Consider the following 22,650-nt stretch of genomic DNA (forward strand, 5'->3'; position numbering starts at 1 on the left):
CTTACAGTCAGTAGCAGAATGCTCAGGATAGAGGCAATATATACAATCTGTATGAGGGTCTTCTGAATGGAGCCTTTACTTCCCTGTGCTGCAGGCTCTAAAGAGACTTTTTCTCTTTCTGTCAGACATTATGCTGGTATAACAGGCTCCAGAAAGTATGAGTGTAAATCAGAAACACTCAATAAGCAAATAGAAATTCAGATACAGTGACTAAATCTTGGTGGGGCACTCTGATTGGCTGAAGCTCAAGTTTGGTCCTTTTTACATAAGGACTTGGATAGATTGCTAAAATGTAGAGTTTTAATGTTATTGCTGTTATGTCTTATGTTTTTTGGGACGTTGTCTTTTCTAAGGTACCGGGGACTCCCATCTCGACGACGGGGAATGATTCAAGCATGTGAATCTATGAAAGTTCCAACACTGGAGTAACAGGGACTACCTAGCCCTATTTTACCCTAGTGCCATTAAAAAAGTCTCATCAATAAATAATACATGAAAGAGAATTATAAAGTATGTTTGAAAATTAAACATAGTGAAATGATTTTCTCAACAGCATTTATGGAAGCCTTCTATCTGGGAGATAGGAAATGTAGGGGAGTGTTCTGCCAAATCAGTGAACGCCATTAACCATATTAAATGCATTTCTTGTAGGACTAACTCTAAGCTAAATTAACTACACCTGAGAACTGCATGATGAATGAACTGAGAGGACATGTTGTTTGCACCAGTGCCCCCATCCTGTCTATCCTTTTTGTATCATAATTGTGCCTAGCTAGTAACAAGAATAATAGCTAGTAACAAGAATAATGTGGGTCAATTGCTTTACAAGCTATCGGAAATATGAAGAACCCAAAATGGGCTATGAAACGAGCTACTATGGTGAGTAAAAATATTTGCTCCGATATCCTACAAATTCAAATTAAAAAATCCTGTCAACAGGTTACAAAGAACTAGAGAATTAAGAATAGGTTCTGGCATAACCCAAAGACAGGACTTAAGCTCTTTGTTTATACACAACATCTTGGCCAACCTGGCCATCTCCTGTATTGATAACGAGAATAATGGTTATAGAATGAATGTGGAGCAACATATGTGGCTTTATTAGACATTTTGATTGCCACATTATGCTGAGAAGACCTTCTATTTCATTCAACTGATATGATACTCCTCAGTGAATGACAGAATTCAGAGAAGTGTCCTTGTTCTGAAGCACTGCTACCACAGAGGGAAGAGCCTACAGGGAGAAATGGGGCAGGCCTAAGTTCTTATGTGGTTTACGAAGGATCTAAAAGCTTTTTTCACTCTGAGATAGTGACTTTTATTCTGAAAACATTGGTGCGAAATCTAGGGCAGGCTGTTGTCAAAATTATCTTGAAATTACCTTTGGAATTAAGGACGGGTGGGATCAAAGGACCACCATCACTTTGGAAGACCACGTAGGGCTCTGAAATAGAAAAAAACTGTAGTTCACTTGTTTGTCTGGAAGAGGGACTGGCATCCAAGAACACAGCTTACACTGCCAAATTAATTTAAAAGATAACAAGAGTGTCAACATGGATGAAACATTATTCAAAACACATTGACGATATGCTTAGCACAGACATGTACACTTGTCAAACAAAACATCTCTTTGGTTGGACAGAACAACAATAAATCAGGACTTTCTGTGACAGTCCAAATACTAGCGAAGGCAACTTCAGAGAATCCAACAAAGGAGCAAGGTAAATGAGAAGAATGATGCCCTTCATTCATGTTAACAAAATCAAAGCCATTCATGTTTGTACAATGATTTTGATAATTTGTTTATTGCTTCTCCCAAACCTTTACATTGGAAGAAGTCAAGTTTTAATGTTGGAAATAAGGTTCTTATGATACAATCATCCAGGTTTCCCAAAGGAAGAAGGATGGTAATCTTGCACTGGCTATTAATATCTAGGTCAAAAATACCTAAGGCACGTGGTACTGTGGCAAGAACATGTCCCATTTTATCTACTCTTTAAAGGGGAGCTGGAGCCCTTTCAAATTTACCACATACATGTCAAAATGTATCAGAGAGGACCTTGGCTCCTTGCCTTTATAGCAAAGTTTATAGCATTATTGACAATGATTGGGTCCTTCTTTCTTTGTCAGCAATATTTGCAACAACATCTACCCTGGAAACCTGAAAGGATGAGTAAGGGCTGCAGTGAGACCATGAAACCAGTATTTTACCACCCTGCAAAAAAGTGCTCTATGTGGCAGACCTCATTCATAAAGAAGAAACTGCTGATATGACAAGGCCAATACAGAGAACATCATATGCTTTATCTCATCATGAGGAAGTCAGCAACCCTGTAAAAAGAATACACAGAGTATTGTGAACAGGATGAATCAGTACTAGCAACACATGGCTAAAGAGGACCTCTCTGCATACAACTTTCACTGGCAGTTGTCCAGTGTGGATCCTGGAGCTGAAGTCATCTGTAATCAGAACAACAGGCTTCAATGGAGGATGGCTCAAGGCTGGATACCCTGTGATCATGACAAAAGGCTGAGAACCAGTGACCACAAAACCACGTTCGAATGACACAGCAATTCTCATACTGTAAAAAGATAGGGACTGCCTCTTCACTACAGCACAGTATTAATAAGTAATATAAAAAACAAATATCCACAGTCACAAACACATCCAGCACAAGTCGCTGTTAAGGAAAAATGGATAACATAGCAAGAATTCTAATTTTCACTGAAATAAATCCCTTTCAATATGAACCACTAACCATGACCAATGTATTAAATATGAAGAAAAAAAAAACATACGTACTAGAAAGGTACGGTATCCCCCTGAAAAAACATAAGTTTAGAATATCTCATCCTCACCAGGTCTGACAACCATACACTACTTTACCCCTCTACTTTCAACTAAACTGATTCAAATAAAAGAATAACATCTCTCTTAACAAGCCCTTAAAAGGTTATAGACAACATGGCTTCGAAACGCAAACGGCAGCTGGCTCAGAGGACATCTAGAATGCTGATAAAATGAAATGCGGTTCAGTTAGTCACATATTGATCCCCCTGTATATTATTCATGAAGAGGAAGGCAGGGTTGCCTGTAGATATGGGAAGAATACCATCAATGAAACTAATATTGATGGCACATCAAAGGCAGATTGCACAACATTATCTTCACTAAAGGACAGGAGCGTATCAGGAAACAAGCGTGTCTTAAGTTTTCAAGAATGCCAGATCCACATCCGTCAAGCATCATAATCTAATCAGTTACAACTGCAACATGTATGGCCATTCTACCATGATGAAGGTACTCCAGAAAAGAAAAGTAAAATTGTGCCTTCCTTGTCTCACATGGTGTTTATCTTACATTGGTGTTGTGTTCACTCTACATTATGGATGAGCAACTTATTGCATTTGATTGTTCTAGGATAGATCTAAAAGCTGCCTAAAAAAGTCTGATTTGCCAAAGTAGTTTGAATCTCACTAACTGGTTTGGATCATCTACAAGCCAGCAGAAAAGCTATTTTTGCATGATGACATTTCATAACACCTATCTATGCATGTTAAAAACAGGAACCTCTGTGAAAGCCTTTTTTTTTTTTTCCTTAAAGCCCTGTAAAAAGTCATTACTAACAAGAACCTTCCAACTGTAAAACTGTTCTGGCTACATTTAAAAGATGAAGAGCAACAGCGTTCCCAACTAGAAACAAAGCTGTGATTGTTGCATGTAAGCATCAAAATAATACCTTTTCCATTTGTCAATAGCATATTATTTGGAGGCCACCCGAACAAACTTAAAATTCTCATACAGACTTACATAAGACTCAAATGTCTATCACGGAGAACTTCTGGAGCTAGCGAGCCAAGCTGATGAATATTAGGTTGTCACTATCAATCCTTGATTCCTTAACTGAAGGCGTGGTCTGATAGGAAAGTTGAGAATATAGAAAGAAACCGGAATCAGATTTACTTGGCCAGCATCAGATAGATGAATATGATGACTGATCCACAGAACCTTTGAATCGAGGTAAACCACATAAAACAACTCAAAGTGCATTTTCCAGAGAAGCCTTGGCTTAAGTGTAAAAAGTGGGCTAATCTTATGGCAAAACAATCTAAGGTGGGATCTGCCTAACAGCCCAAACAGACAATGAACCAAAGAATCCTGCCTGCTCCCTCCTGGTTGCAGCAATCAAAGGAGGGTGAATCAGAGTGGCCTTGTGATGGTTGTAGCAGGCAGTGAGCATGATGACAGCTGTCATTGCTGATGGCCATGGCCTCTACTATCTCATCCATTAGAGTTACAAAACCACCGAGCAGTATATGTTGGACAGGCTGTGAGGGCTGCAGCGGACGATAGACTACATCTCTGAAGTTGCACCAGTACTACTGGTGAAATTTGCAGTCGGGAGAAAATCGGCCCAAAGAGCAAGCCTTCAGCTTGGCTATATTTGTAGAGCTCCAATGCAGTGTTGAACAAGTTACTTACCTTCAGTGGCAGCAGATTCTTTAGCTTGGAATTACGTGGCATCATCATTGAATCCGGAATTTTTCAGCTGAGCAGTACCCTGTGCGCACCGTCTGGTGGCGTTGTTCAGATCCGTGTGCGTTGACCGACTCCGTGTGGCATCATCAGTGTCGTTGGAGTCATCTGACAGGTCACAGCCTCCTATATATGCACCACCCAGTGCGTGTACGTCAATTCTTTTCATGCCGCTCCGGTTAAGCGCAGATCTGGAAAGAGCTACCCTTTTTTCGACGGCTTTGTCAAATTGTCTGAGCGATGTCTTCGAGAAAGACTGGATTCAAACCAGGCCCGACGTCGACGCTCCGGCCACCACCAGCGCCCACTGGTGGTGGTACCCCATTCCCATTCTGGATGATCCATACTGGATGAGAATACCCTCTTTCCCAAAGCACCAATGTGCTTTGACTCCCTATCTGGCAAAGCCGTGGGAAAGGCATTGCTTAACCTTTCTGTAAGAGGCCTGTACAACTCGGCTTCCCAGCATTGGGTGCTATGTCAGAAAGGCTTGATCTTCTGAAGCAGGTCTTTAGTGCCCAATAATAGGGTGACTTTTTGGCAGTGCTAAACACAGCTTGGGCCAGGCTCCCTTATTTACAAAGGGAATGGAGAGTTACAGTGACCTTAGCATTGGTAATTTCTAAATTGGATTATTGTAATGCTCTGATGCTTAACCTGGATAAGGCATCACTGAAGAAGCTTCAGCTGATTCAGAACACTGCTGCCCGGGCTATATTAAATCTTCCTCATTCGGCCTTGGCCAGCAGTAGTTTAAAACAACTGCATTGGCTACCAGTGGCTAAACGCATTAGCTTTAGAACTTTATGCTTGGCCTACAAAGCAGTACATGGAAATGGTTCTAAATATTTGTCTTCTCGGTTATGCTGGTACAGACCTAATCGGCAACTTTGTTCGATGGAAGCATTCCGTTTTCAGGTCCCCCCACACCTATAAATGGGGTGATAAGGCATTTACGGTGGTTGCGGCCAAATGCTGGAATTCACTCCCCCTGTTTATTAGGGAGGAACAACATTTTCTGGCCTTTAGGAGGCTAGTTAAAACCTGGCTCTTTCCGCATTAATTTTCTCTGAATTCTCCATTCCTCTTCGGCACCTCACTTCCCCTTCTGAGCGCTTCGATGCCTTGGCCGGAATGCGCTTTATAAATACAAATACAAGGCCTCAAAATTGCAGTGAGCAAATTATCATTAGTCTCCACGGAGTGCAATTGGGCAAACAATTGTATAGCACTGCTGTGGCTCTATGGACTATCATTCAGAAGAGTACACATCAACTATGGGATAAAGAAAGCCTGGCAAAAGTGTCAACACCCATTATGTAAAAAAGGCAGTTTGGATCACAATAAAACCTACAGGGGAATGTGAATGAAGTCTACTCAACATTTTGGTGACAGAGTACAGCAGAGAAAACAATGCTTACAATACAAATAATGCCATTGTAATAGCTGGGTAAACTAAGGGCTTGATTTCGAGTTTGGAGGGTTCCAGGGCAGCCATAATCAGCCATCCTCCTGTCTCATCAAACTTGTGGTACACCTGCTCACTTCTGAGTCAGAGTAAGTTCCAGGTTTACACTGGAGGAGCCTCCGCTGGCTCAGCCGAAGTAAGCCTCTCACCTGACAGTCTCTTTGCCAAAATGGCGCAAGGTCACAGTGACTATCGTTGTGTCCTGTTTAAGGTGCAGCGACTAGCACTCATTTTCCCTGCCAGTGTCCAAGTGATGCAGTACAAAAATGGATTGCCAAGAAGGAAGTTACACATGATGTCCACACTTGGCAGACTTTCAGTGATGGGAAGGGAGCTGTCACAGTAGCAGCTCCTTTCACAGAACAGGGATGCCCACTAGGGGTGCAGAGGGATTTCTCGATAGAAAGGACAGTTCTCACTCAGGTGAGCATCTACAAAGGTCTACTCGAACCTAGAAATCATTCATCAGAGCAGAAAAGCTACATCTTGAAGGCCCTTCGCCATGGTCTAAGCAATGTTCGGTCTTGTTTTGAGTCTAAATGCAACAGTCTCCTGAGGATTTAAGTTGCTAACAATATAGAAGCAAACTCTAAATATCACAAACTAACAGTCTGACATGAGCAGATGTGACAAATCAAATCAGCAACAAAAAGAGAAAAGAAGGGACAGTGCCAAGAAAAATCTGAGGGACAAAAGTTTCTGAAACAACATCAGAAACTGGCACGGGGTATCAGGTTCCGATTCGGGTGACGTCCAAACATAACTGATGTTGAGAAGTGAAAAAGAAATGCAAAACAAGTGTTTAGGTACTAACACACGTAAAGGTCACCTGATTACACTTTTAAACTGAATACAAAGAAAAGTATTCTAAACTGGATTTATTAACAGTGGGACAGAAATCTGAGTTGTGTATTATGTCACACAAAACAAAAATGGAAAATAACCTTTCATAATTCCTCCCTAAGCCCTACTTCGTGCCACTTATGCCCTCTCCCAAAGGAGGTCCTTTCCATCCCTTGAAGATACACTCAAGGATCAGCTCTTTCAAGGATAGAAACCTCCCTAAATAGCCCTTCCCTTCAAAACCATTGCAATACATATCTACCACCCTCCCCACTACAGCAGACTGTTTCCTACTTTCTCTATTAGATAAAGTGCAGAGCAGCACTGTCACTGGCCTGTTGAGATTTGCTGCTACCCGTGGGTTTGCACAACACAGACCGGTCCCACCAATCTACCCCCTTTGGGACAGTGGAAACATGACACTAGAAGTTTTGGAGTTGGTTATTACAGCACTTCGCCCTTCCATGGAACAATATGATCACAGCAGACAATCCTTTGTATTGCTCACTATTTTTAGGTCACGTCCTGGCAGTGACCAACTGGAACAGACCACCGATTTAGATAATAGTTGCACAGGAAAATCATACCACAAATATTTTGTGAATTAGGTGTTGGGGTAATGAAACTTGAACATTCAGACTTTGGAATGATTTTGAAGAGAGACTGGTATTGATTATCAAATAATTGTACAGCACATTGATTTAAGGTTTACTTTCGTGATAATTGGAGCTAGTTAACAAGAACATGTCATTACGAAGAGAGAAATCCAAGGTCTGAATGGATCTGACCTGGCAACATAACTGTGGGAAGCAAACACATTTAGGATTCTGCTCAGAGCAAAATAGATGTTTGGAAGCACCCATGGCTTTTGTCCATACATATTTGGCGGTAAACAAAAATAGAGTTGGAATTATGTTTTCTAGTTAATGGATTCTCTTTGTATATTATGCAATGTCAGAACATATTGCAGACTTCAAATTGTTGTGCCCATATAACCACATAAACTTAATTCAAAATAAACAAAATGGCCAATTAAAAATGCAAAGTGCTTTAAGTGAAAAAATCTAATATAGTGCAAATAAGTTACAAATTAGGTTGATAACCTAGTTGGAGTGTCAGAAAATATTTGCTTACCTGCAATTCTCACACTGATCTGTATTTATGGTACCTTCAACAGGTGCCCACCCGACTGGAAACAAGTTAAAGTTTAAAGAGTTGTCTTGCAGTACAACTCAATTGAGTTCCTCCTATGTCCTAACCGAAACCTCAAATGCTTTACCACGATTGGTTAATCACAAGAAGAAAGGAGGCCTTGGTGATTCCACCCGACAAAACAATTTAAGGAAAAAGAACACAACATATCTGTTTATCCCATTCACTTTTATGCTCCATAACATCACTCTCTAAACAATTCAAACTTCATCACAGATCACAACCCTGTTGCAGTTTTCATCACAGAAACATGGTTCATTTCTACAACCTCAAACATAATATACATTCATCCTTGAACCCACAGGTACAGCATTGAGGCTGCAAGCTGCATACAAGAAACGGTTAGGCCTTGCCGTCATCCACAAAACCTACTGGCCATGCACACCAGGCAAACAAGCAACATTCAAGACCAAGGAGCTCTTCACATGTCACCCCTCACATTTCTGCTACCCAGCTGACAGCCTTCCACCTCATGTATACGCCACACCACTAGACAGAACAAGCACTTCACAGGCTAAATCTGTCATACTCCTCACTTTATCCTTTTGATGCACACACTTCAACCAACTTCAAACCCCCTAACAACTAATGTGCAAAGAAAACTGTGACCACCCTCCTCAATATGCTCAATGGGGTACATCATGTCATTTAACCACCCCACTCTAAAGACTACATCCTTAACCTAGTCCTCTCGACCTGACTGACCATCTACTGCAAATCCTTGGACTCAATCTACCCTTTCACCATCCTCAACATCTTTTTCTTGCTTAATCAACACAAAGACATTAGCACATTCCTGGATTACCATTTACGCATTCATGTCCCGCTCAAAATTCTAAAGTGCAAATCTAAACCATAAAAACCCTGGTATTCTAATGATATCAACGACAAACACTTAAAAAATCCGTGCATTAACCTCCACAGTGAGTGCTGCAGGCACCTCCCGTATACCAAATGTTTGCAGGGGTGAGCAGCCTTTTCAACCAAGAGGTGAAAACCCACAGATAGGCAACCCATGTGAGGGCAGCCTGAACATCCCCAAGGAGTTCGGACCAGCATAAATTGGCAAAGCGATGCAGGGACACAGAATAACCTATGGATTGGCTAAGGTCATCATGCACCACATCTGCAAAGGGGTTGTTTAAATGATGTGGGAAGAGTGGAATGGCTATCTTCCATAGTGTAAAGGAGTAATGGGCGAACAAGCTCATGGCAATAAAAGAATGGGGAGGTGTAGTCCCCTGATCAAGAACACTTCCTTTTACAATACATCCACACGTCACCAGTCCACAGACAGAGGAGGAAGGAGAAAATAAAGTGGCATTGGAGCAGGGAAGCAAAGAGGGAGGCCATACGAAATCATCTATAAGTGGTACAGATGACAAAAGAAAATGCTGGTGAACTCCCAGCTAGGCAATTGTGAGAGCTAACAGCTGACGCCAAAGCTGGCTTACTTAAGATTGTTCAAACAGAGATTTTGAGTGCCTCTAGGAAGGGTACTGGTGAGGAGGAACAAGGCTGTGGGGTTTCTGTCATTAAGCCAGTCTCCACCTTCACCATAGGTAGGTGTAATTCCAAGTCTGAAGCCGTCTTAGATATGTAGGAATGAAGGACAGGATGTCCTCCAAATGGAGTTTTAAACTACAAACAAGGTCAATCTGGGACTTTGAGACCAAACAACTGCAAACAAGATTGAACTTGGACTCAGACCAAACCACTGGCGTAAGTAAATCCAAGTAGACCCTTTTCACAGAGTCAGAAGAAGAAGGAAAGGGCCACCCCACTCCCCAAAAGCAACATTAGTATGCAACAGTATGATGTGCAAAGACTCAAACCCAGTACAGGAGTTACTAGAACCCCAGTCCTACAACCTAGGCAGCCACTATTAGAGGACGCAATACTCCATGCCAGTGTCAGAGCAAAAAAAGTAATTAAGCTTCTGGAAGTGGAAACAAAACAATCAATAGTGAACCACTGTTGCCAAGACCATTGAGGTAGACCGATGAGGGTGTAGAGGCCACTAGTGCAAGAGATGTTGAGAGAGGAAGACACTTTAGGGCACAGAGTCACTCCAGTGGGGGCCAACAGAGGGTAGAACATTGCTAGCAACATCATCACCTTAGATGGATAAGCGTCAGGCAAGCTGCAGAGCATGTGACAGTTCTCTACCCAAAAGGGTAGAATTAGTGAAATGGGGATGAGGAGGGCCCTTCCTCTTAATGGTGTTGGATTGGGGTAAATGAAGGTGTGGTATGGGGGGATGCTGGGATGGGGAGGGACTCCCATCAAGTGGATAGAGGTGAAATGGATGTCAGAGAGTGCTCATCCAAAGAGACATCTCCCCAGGTCACTCACCTTGGTGGTTACTCAAAGACACATGAATGTTCACTAAAAGAAGATTAAGATGAGATAAAGGTGAAGCAGGAAGTCCACAACAAGACTAAAAATAATCCAAGGAGAAAAAGACAAAGCAACTAATGTCAACGAGCTGGGTGACACCTTGTGTGACTCTATAAGGTCACATCTGAGGAGGCGACCAAGTCGAGACAGAGCCAAAGCACCACTTACTGGTGCAAAACTGTTTTATGTTTCTGGATCTAATATGGTACCTAGGAGGATTCATGAGGTGCGTAATCTGCAGGTACAAGTATACTTCAGAACACTGATATGCTCTAGTACAAGTTCGTCGGCGGAAGATTTGACTACTATATTCTGAGTCTCAATGTTGAAAAACTGAGGTCTCAGTACTGAACATGTATAACCATTTACCCTCAAAGGCTTCTTTTTCTTCATCAAATGATGTCTCTATGTTGATCGGTGATGAACATATGGCTGACGAAATTTTACCTCAGCATGAAATGGGAAATCTGAGATTCCATTTTAAAATGCCTTTTATTAGGTTTTCTTCTTTAGGGGACTTCATAAGGCTTCAAGAGACTACAGGTAGAAGGGGTCCATTTCACAGGCTCTTTACTTTTCTTAAATATTTTCTGACAATTTGACATGCCAAGTTTACATGCTCAACTGATCTCTTGCTTAACCCTTAGGTGCTACTTGGAAACAAGCTGATTTGCGGGGGAGTTAACATTCAATCTGAAAATTCACAGATAATGAAGATATCATAGAGAACACTCTGACTACCCCCAGCCCCCACTTGTATGTCTACTAAGTATTCATTCTCAGGAAGGCTTTCTGAACACTTTTCTTGTCTGAAAAATGTATGATCCACGGAGAGGCAAGATGATTTACTGTTAATACTATAAGTAGAATAGCTTCTGTTTGGCGCCCTTCTTAAATGCTGATTTATTGAACTTAACTTCAAAATCAGGGCAGACCTTGCCTGTGTACAAAGGAGGACTTCTGGAGTACTAGGTACCAATCTTGAAGTGATGCCGAGATTAACCTTAGAGTCAACCACAAGTGAATGAAAATTGCCAATGTGGTCAAGCAAGCTGTAACACAATCTGATAATGTATGAAAGTCACAAAGGAGGAGATAGATAAGGATATCTTCAGAACAGTGTCCAAACTTTTTGTAATTTTTGGTGCAATTCTAATGGTGACCCTGCAACAGGTCCTTTACTCCATGGCTGATGAGTGAGCTAGCTAGGATAACTCACAGTACCACCAGGAGGAAAGATACAAGATAATGGACACACTAACACCAGACTGAAGATAGTGGTGAATGAATGGGCTCTCTTTTGGTGTTATTTCTATACCAACAGCACTCTCATAGTAAGAAGTGTCACACATGATCACCGGGACTCCTCAGTCTTGTCCTGATGAACAAATGTGATCATCAGGCAATACAGAAGCAAGCAGAGAAATATTTTGACACCCCTGTTATGAAAGATTTATGATCACACATTTGTGTTTTTTCCCTGGAGGTAGGTCTCTTAAAGTTCCTCATGTCTACCCATATAATCACGTTTAAGTTTAGTTTTAAGGTGATACAAAGATCTGGTGCATAAGAAGGGATCCCTGACAAAACATTGTTGGAAAAGGATGGTAGACAAGCAGGATGCTTCCTAGTGCCTGATGGATGAATCCTAGGATGTTGCATCTCACAGATCGTATGAATGAAACAGGTGATCTAGTTACTGTAGACAGTCTTACCATGGATGTTTATATAAGCCATAGGAAGGTCTTAGAACCACCTGGCCAAATTCCCCTCGTTCCTTTTTAGAAGTTAGGTACTATTAGGAAAGCTACTGCTGTCCCTGGGTGCAAACAGGTGTTTGATAAGAGTAGGCTTGTCATTCACAAGGGAAACAGTGAAGGAAAAAAATACTATGGAGAGCGTTTTCTAAAATGGTTGATGGCAAGCTACAAAAACCTTATGGCTGTGAACACGGTGAAAGAGCAGCTCTTACAGGGAGTATCTCTCCCAATGAGGAGTGTACGAGACGTTTATGTTCTCTCCTGTGTTTCGGCATTTGGGTGAACCCCTGGCACAAAGAATAAAGGTTAACAAACAATGTGTGTTATCAAACTAGTGAAAAACATACTTAAGTTTACTATAGCTGAACATCATATTTTGGTGATCGTTCTGGAGTCAGAGATCTTGACGGCATTCCTACTAGTCAACTGTAGCTCCCTGTAGTTTGTGTCAATCTTAAAATGAATACGTCAAAATTAAAAACCATTAATTTGGCTCTGTTGGTACAAGTCACCCAGTTTATGAATACAGAATTCCTGGCACACCGTCTTATCCTGTGCAGTTTCTGTTGTGGCAAGAACACGCTTTTATTGTTAAGTGTTTCACTACCATAACATACTTTAAATATGTATGGCTTAGGTAAAGCCAGAATTAGTCACAACATTCTGCTGTCCAAAAGCATGGTACTTCAGTGAAGATCAACTGAAGATCAGGGGCCTGGTCTAAGTAACAGTCTAGGAAGCCCAGTGTAGTATTGTTGCCACTTTTGCAAGAAAGTTGTGGTGAACGTTTTCATAGTGCCCTGTGAGCTTCTAGGGAATCTGAAATTGTTCCTCCATGTCTGCAAAAGGACCTGCTTTGTACAGCACATTTAGTCCTGTGCTCAGTCCATCATCATGAATTTCTAAAGCTCCCTAATGTAACAGCCTTTTTATCAAGCAATCTTCTCTCCGTCAACTTTCTTCTCAAACTTCCTTTTAGCCATGTGCACAATTGTAAATTGTTCCCTATTCCTTCTACAATATCCACTGTTTCAGGCTATAATCGTGCTTTAGAAACAGCCAAGGAAGAAGTCGTCACTATTGATCAGAAGAGAGAGATGTAGGAAAGTAGTATCTTTTTGGCATAGTTGCCCCCACTTTTTGCCTGATGTCAGTATGTTTGGACTGTAGTACAATGGGATCCTGATAGTCTGGACCCCAGTGCCAGTGTTCTCTCCCTAAAATGTAGTGGTTTGATAACTTTGGCACCCCACAATCAGCATACTGGTGCACCCATGGGAGTCCCTAGTATATGGTACTTAGGTACCCAGGGCATTGGAACACCAGTGCCCCTCCATGGGCTGCAGCATGTATTGTGCCACCCATGGGGGCCCATGCAAACTGGGATTACCGGCCTACCTTTGCTGTCTGTGTACAATGGTGCATTCACCTTTCACTGCAGATATAAGGTTTTCCTTAGATCATGGTCACTGCACTCTGACCCTGGAAGTGACCACTAAGGTAGGCCCTTCAGCCTAAGTGCAAAGTGCATGGTTCTTCGTTTAAGAGCACCCCTGCATGCTCTGAGGTGCCCCTTCAAAACCCCAGACTCCATTTTCTAGACTTTCTAAAGTGCAGCGAAGCAATCTTAAGGTAAGTAGTGGACACTGGTCCACGATATGTCCAACTACATAATGGCTTCACTGAAATTAGGCGTGTTTGGTATCAAACATGTTGGAATAATGCAACTACACCAATTCCAGTGCTTGTTGCAGGATATCATGTACTCAGAGGGCTCCCTAGGGGATCCCCTAAAGTCTGCCTACACAGATTTGCCAGCCTGTGCTGCTGCTGACACCAAGCACTGTTCTGCCCTCCTGCTGCTGAGCTTAACTCAGGCAGGGGAAAGCAGAGCAAAGGATTTCCTGTAATACAGAGCTGTGACCACCTCTTCTTTTCATATAGGTGTCTCTGGGCTGGAGTGGGGGTGCCTCTGAGTGCCAACAGACTGCTTTGAAGTGCAATTTGGTGCCCTCCTTGCATTAACTGGTTTGTACCAGTGCAAGAACTCCCGGTTCCCGGTCTGGCATGAAACCACACAAAGTACAGGGGAGTGACTACTCCCCTGTTCAGCACCTCCCCTAGGCAGGTGCACAGAGCTCCACCAGGTGGCCAACTGATTCTGCTATGTTGGAAATAAGATGTGCAGAGGCCCCTGGAAGCATCTGACTGGTTAATTCAGCTGGGTGGCGTTCCTGACCCCCTCTGATAGATGGGTCACTGCAGTAAGTGTCCAACCCCCTTCCTAGGTTACTTAAAGGCTCCCCTGAGGGTGGGACCGTAGATTTGTCTACAAGACTTCAGGAACCGTCTGCATGTCTCCTCTGCAACACACTTCTGCAACCTGGACACCCAAAGCGCTGCTGTTCTTCGCTGGAACCAAGAGCAAGACTGTAACCAGTAGGAGGGCTCCTACTGCAACTTTGTTTCCAAGTTCTGCAAAGACCTCTGCAACTCCGTGGCCTTACATCCTCCTGAGTCACTGAGACTCTGTCTGCACTTAGGAAAGCAAGAAGCAATCTCCCTTGGAGTGATGGAGTTACTCTCCTGCATACGCAGGCACCTCAACGACGACTGGCTTGTGGATCCTGGTGACCCACGAACTCTTCAAGGCTCTGCAACACAGGCGGTGGTTCTGTGGCTCTCCAGAAGTCTAATCTATCTTCCTTGCAACTGGGAAGTCTGGGTCCATCTTGGCTGGAACCCCTGTGCACGGTGTCTGTCGTTGCCAAGGCTTGTTGGCCCTTCAGTCTGAAGACCTCCTAGCTCCAAAAAGCCCTGGTCTCCAGCTCCAAGAACGACGTCCTCTCTGCAACGCCTGCGATGTAGGCATCCCTCTTTGCTGTGCTGTTGAGGTCTCCCTGCAACTCCCTGTGCCTGCTGCCAGAAGGCCCTGCTGGGGGCTCAACCGATTCCTGCTAGCTCTCCTGCCTGCTGAGGACTGGCCCTGACCCACCTGCCAAGGTTGGGTCGCATGGACCTTGCTGGTTCCTAAAAATCCCGCAAACTCTGTGCAACGTCTCCCTGGTTTTGCCAAGGCTTGTTGGTGGTCCCGCTGACCCCTCTGCAACTCGACCACCGGCTAGGGACAGCTTGTGGACTACTCCTAAGATCGTCCTGCATCACCTGGACTCCAAAGCTGCGCTTCTTTGTCCACTGTCCTACAGGAAAGCATTTCCAAGAAGGGTGGGCATTGCCCTCCTGCACCGCCTGGGCACCTGGGTGGTCTGGACTCTCTCCCGTCTTTCCTTAGGTCCTCTTCTTCAGGAATCCATGCCTGGCTTCCACCGATCTGGTCCACGGGTCACGACAGAAACTGGACAACCGAGGTCCCCAATGAATTCAAAGGGAGGTTCCAACACAAATTCACCTGGGCTCCCTGGTGTAGGTACTTCACTGTTCTTGGTATCCACGGGTGGGGGCACTATTCAACCTCCCTTGTTCCCAACCGGTTTCCGTGGGTCCTCTGGGAAGGGCCCTAAAACACGAAAACTCCAACCGTGACTTCCCCATGTTAGCCTATGGACACTGACCCAAGAATAACTACTCTACACATGGTGGTCTGGGGAATCCTACCTTCTTTCCTTTGAGGTTTTAGTACTTCCCCACTCCTAAGGGTCCTTGGATGATAGTGTGAGTTCAGAGTGGTTTTCGCATTCCATTTTATTAGTATATGGTTTGGCTCCCCCCCATAAAGGCCCATGTTATTTTATGCCTTTACTCGCCTGTTGCTAAGTATATTTTTTATATGTCCATATCTCCGGTTAGAGATATACCAAAGTTAGTTCTAAATTGTGTGTTACAATAAATATACATTTTTCTAACACTGTTGTGGTTCTTTCCTGTGTGTACATCACTGACTGACTTGTGTGGTATTTGTAACCGCTTTACATCCTCCTGGATAAGCCTTAGCTGCTTCTCCACAGCTAGCCTTTTGAGAGCTCTGGTTATCAAGAACCTTCTACACAATCACTAAGGGTTACCTGGACTCAGTACAGGGTGCCTCACTTACAGGTGTACACCATATAGTGAGCCAGCCTTCTACAAGGGAGGTGAAGAAAGGATGTTTATCTTGAATGACTCAGAGTCAAGGAAATGCTCTTTTCAACCAAAGGATCAGTTGTAACTCAGCACTTCAAACCATATAGGTTTAAAAAGTACCATAATCCAAGAACAAAGGACATATTTGATTGACAGATGAACTTCATACCAAAGGCTGGTGCTGTAGCGCTGTATCCATATGGTGCCCCGTACCCTAGAAAAAGAAAAGAGGAGTATGTTTTTGTTACACGAAAACACAGCAAAATTATGTGTAATGCTGACAGATGCTAGCACATGAAAATAAGATAATTAACTGTAACTACAGTTCTCCAGAATTGACATCTTTCATAGATTAAAATACTTGAATCATTCCCTTTTGACAAAGTGGGAGTCCCACTGTATTATTAGAAAGAAATACAGTTTAATACATAGCCTATAATGGCTGGAAAACATTCACTTTATTAGCTTATCCACATCATTTATTAAGAACCAAACTTCGGTCATTCAGGCGATAGCACTCTCTAGAACACTCCCCACAGAAGCCTCAGATTTTCAAGCACTAGTGGTAAGGAGATTAATCCCAAAGGGAAGCCTCTACGATGAGGACAGTGGGTCGCATGTGAATCTATGAAAGATGCCAATACTGGAGAACTTAAGTTACAGGCACTTATTTTCTTCTCCAGTATTGGATATTTCAAAGATTCACATGCTTCAATCAGAATAGCTAGCAGTTAAAATGCATGCACAATCATAAGTACAATGACACAATAGCAGATGATGGGATAATAGAATGAGAAAAGGCTCATCTTATTTGGACTAGATGACGCAACACTGCTTGTCCCTCAGCTGCATCACTCTGCCCTGACGACTCCACGCGGTAATGTTGTGTGAACAAGTGCCTGTTCTTCCATGTTGCTGTAAAACAAGAGAAAAGAGCGGTAGTCGTAGAGACAGCTCTGGTAGAGTCTACTCACACACTGTCCGTTAAAGGTCTTGCAGAATTACTTTGACAAAGCTGGATAGCCACTGACATCCATCGAGCTATACTCTGCTGGGAAACTGGACATCTATTGTGATGGTTTCTTTATGCAATCAGCAACTTGTCTGTTCGCCTTAATTTTCTTGCCCGGTGCAAATAGATCTTCAGGCATCTTTTAATGTCCAAAGTATGTAATGGTCTTTCGGCTGCACCCTGAGAATCCAGAATGAATGCCTCCAGGACAACAGGTTAATTTCAATGACAATCCGTTGGGACTGTGGGATAAATTAGGGATTGGATTGCAGAACCACACTATTATCCTTGGACTGCATCAATGGCTCTAATTGTAAAGGCCTGTATTTCACTGACTCTTCTTTCAGATGTCAGAGCCAAAAAAGTGTCATTTTCCACGTTAAAATGTGAATAGGTTTGAATGGAGCCTACATCAGTTGTGCAGGCATTGTATTTAGCTGAGAAGATGGAGGAGTTTCTTTATTGGAAAACAAGACTCTGAAAATGTCTTTAAGAAACTGTTTGATGACCCTATTAGACCATAGGGATGGTGAACCAGTCAATCTTCTAAATCTTGAAACTGCTACTAAGTGAACTTTAATTAAAGCATGGACCAAACCTGATTTTGGTGGGAAAGGAGAGAATTTACTTGAGGAAGTGTGTTCAGGCCATTAAGTATCAAATTATATTCTTTCTCACGTTGATGATCGAACTGTAATTTTTATGGTCAGCGGTGCCCTCGTTGCCGACAGCATCGTAGATGGTTTCTTCATTGACAGTGCTACCATCCTCAGTGCTGTTGAAGGTGTCATTCTTGTCAAAGTACTTGTCATCACCCGAATGGATGCCAATCTTGCCATTGTCTGGATCGATGCAGACATCATTGGTGTTGATGTAATTGTCGACAATTTTGAGGTTGATTTGCCAGTCATCATTATGACGGATTTTTCAGTTGACAGCACTGAGGAGGGCTTCCTCCAGTGTAATGCCAAACTAAGCAAGGGAGTGGTAGGCTCAAATCTTATTTTTTCTGAGGAGATTGTCTTTTTTTCCTGTTTGTTGGCGAGCTCTCTTGGTGCTTTATACTCTCCTGAAGACTCAAGATGGGTCTTTTGAATGCTTTTTATCAGTGATTCTGAAGGCATCTGATCATGTGAGTTTTCTCTATTCCATTTCTGAACAATCTTATGTTCCCTCAGAAATTGAAGCCTCTTTAGATTTCAGTTTTTGGAGCCATAGAAGAAGCCTCCACTCTCCATCTTTCAGTGTCTTATAAAAGAAAGTATGGCATATTTGTCTATCCTTTACCTTGTGTGAAGGATAGAGACAACAAATACACTCTTTTTGTGGGTCTTCTCTTCCCACGTTCCACAAGGTCTGAAAAGAAAATTTCTTTGTTGATTCCGACATCCTGGGTAATTAGATCTTAGCAGGCGCAGGGTGGAACTGGTTTTCCTGATGAATAAGCCTCTATAAAAGAGAGAAATGGCAAGAAACTAAGCAGAGCTCAGGGAGACTCCCATCACATGGTGAACAGTGGAAAATCTGAGGGAGTGAAGCCATTGTGGGGAGTGTTCTAGAGGGTGACTTGCTGAAGTGTGGTTCTTAATAAATGATGTGGGTAAGTTGATGAAGTAAATGTTTTCTAGCGATTATAGCCTATGTATTGAATTGTACTGCTTTCTGATTATACCGAGGGGCTTTCACTTTGATGACGTGGAATGATTCAGGCCTGTGAAACTATGAAAGATCCAATATTGAGAAAAATTAAAACTTCAAGCTTAGATTCAAAGGCAAGGTTGTTGGCTCATAGTGTACTTCTCTTACTTTTTGTCAGGAGTTCTTGAACTAAACTGCTTTCCCCAGAACACCTGGGAAGGAAATATAGCCCTTTCCTTCAAACAATGTCAAATCCCTTGCCAGGAATCTCATTTAATGATCTTTCCACAAATAAATTACCTTTATTGGCTTTTACATGTGGTTTTAGGTACCGGTAGAAAGAGCGGGAAATGAGTACTGGAGATTTGCATAGCGGACATGTTTTAAATCAGGACTGCCTTGTTAATGTGCCAACATGCTCAGGCATTTGCCTATATTTTATTTCTACTTTACAGCAACCGGACAGGGAATACCCAGTGCTACGAAATGACAGCACAAGAGTTTTTCATCTTAGAATGACGGGGTATGAATATCAAACCAATAACTACTTCTCTCAATACAGCCAATGAATAAATCCAGTTCTTAAAAGAAAAAGTCTGTGTTATGATAAAAACCAACAGTATTTGACAAAATCAATATACCCCAAAAACAATTAGAATATTTAATAAAACTCTCACATCACATATCAGTAGGTTTTTCTTTTAACAAAAATCTAAAATACAATACAGTACAATTCGTATCCCTCCAACAGTCATATCTCTAACACATGCAAAAACAACAAGTGATGGACGGAATGCTGAACATTGTCAAACATTCACCCCCAGTCACAGATCTGGGTTTAATCCATCGTTTTTTTGCTGCCCACGCCATTCCAGTTTGGACCCAGCCATATGCAAATCAGTCTTGACCCTGTTCCCCATGGGAACAGTCCAGCCCGAACTGCTAGGCCACGTCTTCCCTGGACTGGAAACAAGCATCCTGGGACCGGTTTCGGGGTTTCACCCCTCATCAGCCAGGCTAGCTTGAATCCAGTGGCATGGGAAGCACGGGACCCACGTCTGGGCATACCCTTCCCACTTAGGGCGACAAATGCAAAAACAACAAGTGATGGACGGAATGCTGAACATTGTCAAACATTCACCCCCAGTCACAGATCTGGGTTTAATCCATCGTTTTTTTGCTGCCCATGCCATTCCAGTTTGGACCCAGCCATATGCAAATCAGTCTTGACCCTGTTCCCCATGGGAACAGTCCAGCCCGAACTGCTAGGCCAGGTCTTCCCTGGACTGGAAACAAGCATCCTGGGACCGGTTTCGGGGTTTCACCCCTCATCAGCCAGGCTAGCTTGAATCCAGTGGCATGAGAAGCACGGGACCCACGTCTGGGCATACCCTTCCCACTTAGGGCGACAAATGCAAAAACAACAAGTGATGGACGGAATGCTGAACATTGTCAAACATTCACCCCCAGTCACAGATCTGGGTTTAATCCATCGTTTTTTTGCTGCCCATGCCATTCCAGTTTGGACCCAGCCATATGCAAATCAGTCTTGACCCTGTTCCCCATGGGAACAGTCCAGCCCGAACTGCTAGGCCAGGTCTTCCCTGGACTGGAAACAAGCATCCTGGGACCGGTTTCGGGGTTTCACCCCTCATCAGCCAGGCTAGCTTGAATCCAGTGGCATGGGAAGCACGGGACCCACGTCTGGGCATACCCTTCCCACTTAGGGCGACAAATGCAAAAACAAGTGATGGACGGAATGCTGAACATTGTCAAACATTCACCCCCAGTCACAGATCTGGGTTTAATCCATCGTTTTTTTGCTGCCCATGCCATTCCAGTTTGGACCCAGCCATATGCAAATCAGTCTTGACCCTGTTCCCCATGGGAACAGTCCAGCCCGAACTGCTAGGCCAGGTCTTCCCTGGACTGGAAACAAGCATCCTGGGACCGGTTTCGGGGTTTCACCCCTCATCAGCCAGGCTAGCTTGAATCCAGTGGCATGGGAAGCACGGGACCCACGACTGGGCATACCCTTCCCACTTAGGGCGACAAATGCAAAAACAACAAGTGATGGACGGAATGCTGAACATTGTCAAACATTCACCCCCAGTCACAGATCTGGTTTTAATCCATCGTTTTTTTGCTGCCCATGCCATTCCAGTTTGGACCCAGCCATATGCAAATCAGTCTTGACCCTGTTCCCCATGGGAACAGTCCAGCCCGAACTGCTAGGCCAAGTCTTCCCTGGACTGGAAACAAGCATCCTGGGACCGGTTTCGGGGTTTCACCCCTCATCAGCCAGGCTAGCTTGAATCCAGTGGCATGGGAAGCACGGGACCCACGTCTGGGCATACCCTTCCCACTTAGGGCGACAACTGGGGTGGCATGGTGAGCAAAAGAACGATGGATTAAACCCAGATCTATGACTGGGGGTGAGTGTTTGACAATGTTCAGCATTCCGTCCATCACTTGTTGTTTTTGCTTTGTCGCCCTAAGTGGGAAGGGTATGCCCAGACGTGGGTCCCGTGCTTCCCATGCCACTGGATTCAAGCTAGCCTGGCTGATGAGGGGTGAAACCCCGAAACCGGTCCCAGGATGCTTGTTTCCGGTCCAGTGAGGACCTGGCTTGGCAGTTCGGTCTGGACTGTTCCCATGAGGAACAGGGTCAAGACTGATTTGCATATGGCTGGGTCCAAACTGGGGTGGCATGGTGAGCAAAAGAACGATGGATTAAACCCAGATCTATGACTGGGGGTGAGTGTTTGACAATGTTCAGCATTCCGTCCATCACTTGTTGTTTTTGCTTTGTCGCCCTAAGTGGGAAGGGTATGCCCAGACGTGGGTCCCGTGCTTCCCATGCCACTGGATTCAAGCTAGCCTGGCTGATGAGGGGTGAAACCCCGAAACCGGTCCCAGGATGCTTGTTTCCGGTCCAGTGAGGACCTGGCTTGGCAGTTCGGTCTGGACTGTTCCCATGAGGAACAGGGTCAAGACTGATTTGCATATGGCTGGGTCCAAACTGGGGTGGCATGGTGAGCAAAAGAACGATGGATTAAACCCAGATCTATGACTGGGGGTGAGTGTTTGACAATGTTCAGCATTCCGTCCATCACTTGTTGTTTTTGCTATATCTCTAACACAATCATATCAAATGATTTATGATCATGTTCCAGCACACTGAGACATATTAAATATTGGAACCCACGTCTAGGGTGTTACATCAAACACATAAAAGGTGATGGGAAAATGCCTGCACTACATCTAACCACTGGTAACTGCAAGGGGTACCCATTGTTCTTTTGCCCAGATCAGAGTGTAACGCCCTAAGTAGCCAAGGCTATGCCCAGACATGGGACCTTTGCTCGCTGTGCCACTGGTAACAAGTTACACCTGAATGGAGAGCCCCAATAAGTGGAAAAAACAAACAGTGTTGGGTTTCTTGTGTTCTGGTTCAGAGAGGATGTAGAATTTAAGGCTGGGATGCTGGGTATAGGGCTGCAATGTAAGGTTTCAAGTTCAGGGTTGGATGTTAGTTTCGGCTACATGTGGAACTGAGCTCTGGGATGAATTGGGTTGGGATTTGGCTTGGCATGTGTTCCCAGGCTGGAATGGCCTGGCATAGGAGTTGGCATGCCTTCATGTGTTTCCGTGCACTGGAATGGATTGAGCTGCAATTGGGCTTGGCTCTGTGTGTTTT

The 22,650-nt window shown here is 43.6% G+C and overlaps 1 protein-coding gene across 4 annotated transcripts in view; it reads right to left on the reverse strand.

The window, feature by feature from the left end:
- Positions 1-22,650, reverse strand: part of STRBP (spermatid perinuclear RNA binding protein) — a 451,011-nt gene that overhangs the window by 10,017 nt on the left and 418,344 nt on the right. For 2 of the 4 annotated variants that reach the window (XM_069241550.1, XM_069241551.1), the window contains 2 exons: positions 16,470-16,514; positions 1,382-1,444 (listed from right to left, as the gene is read on the reverse strand). In XM_069241550.1, the coding sequence (XP_069097651.1) occupies positions 1,382-1,444; positions 16,470-16,514 (108 nt within the window). The remainder of the gene's footprint in view (positions 1-1,381; positions 1,445-16,469; positions 16,515-22,650) is intronic. The other 2 variants (XM_069241553.1, XM_069241554.1) reach the window with 1 other exon arrangement.

This window comes from Pleurodeles waltl, chromosome 6 (genome assembly GCF_031143425.1).
Source record: "Pleurodeles waltl isolate 20211129_DDA chromosome 6, aPleWal1.hap1.20221129, whole genome shotgun sequence".
NCBI classification, from domain to species: Eukaryota; Metazoa; Chordata; class Amphibia; order Caudata; family Salamandridae; genus Pleurodeles; species Pleurodeles waltl.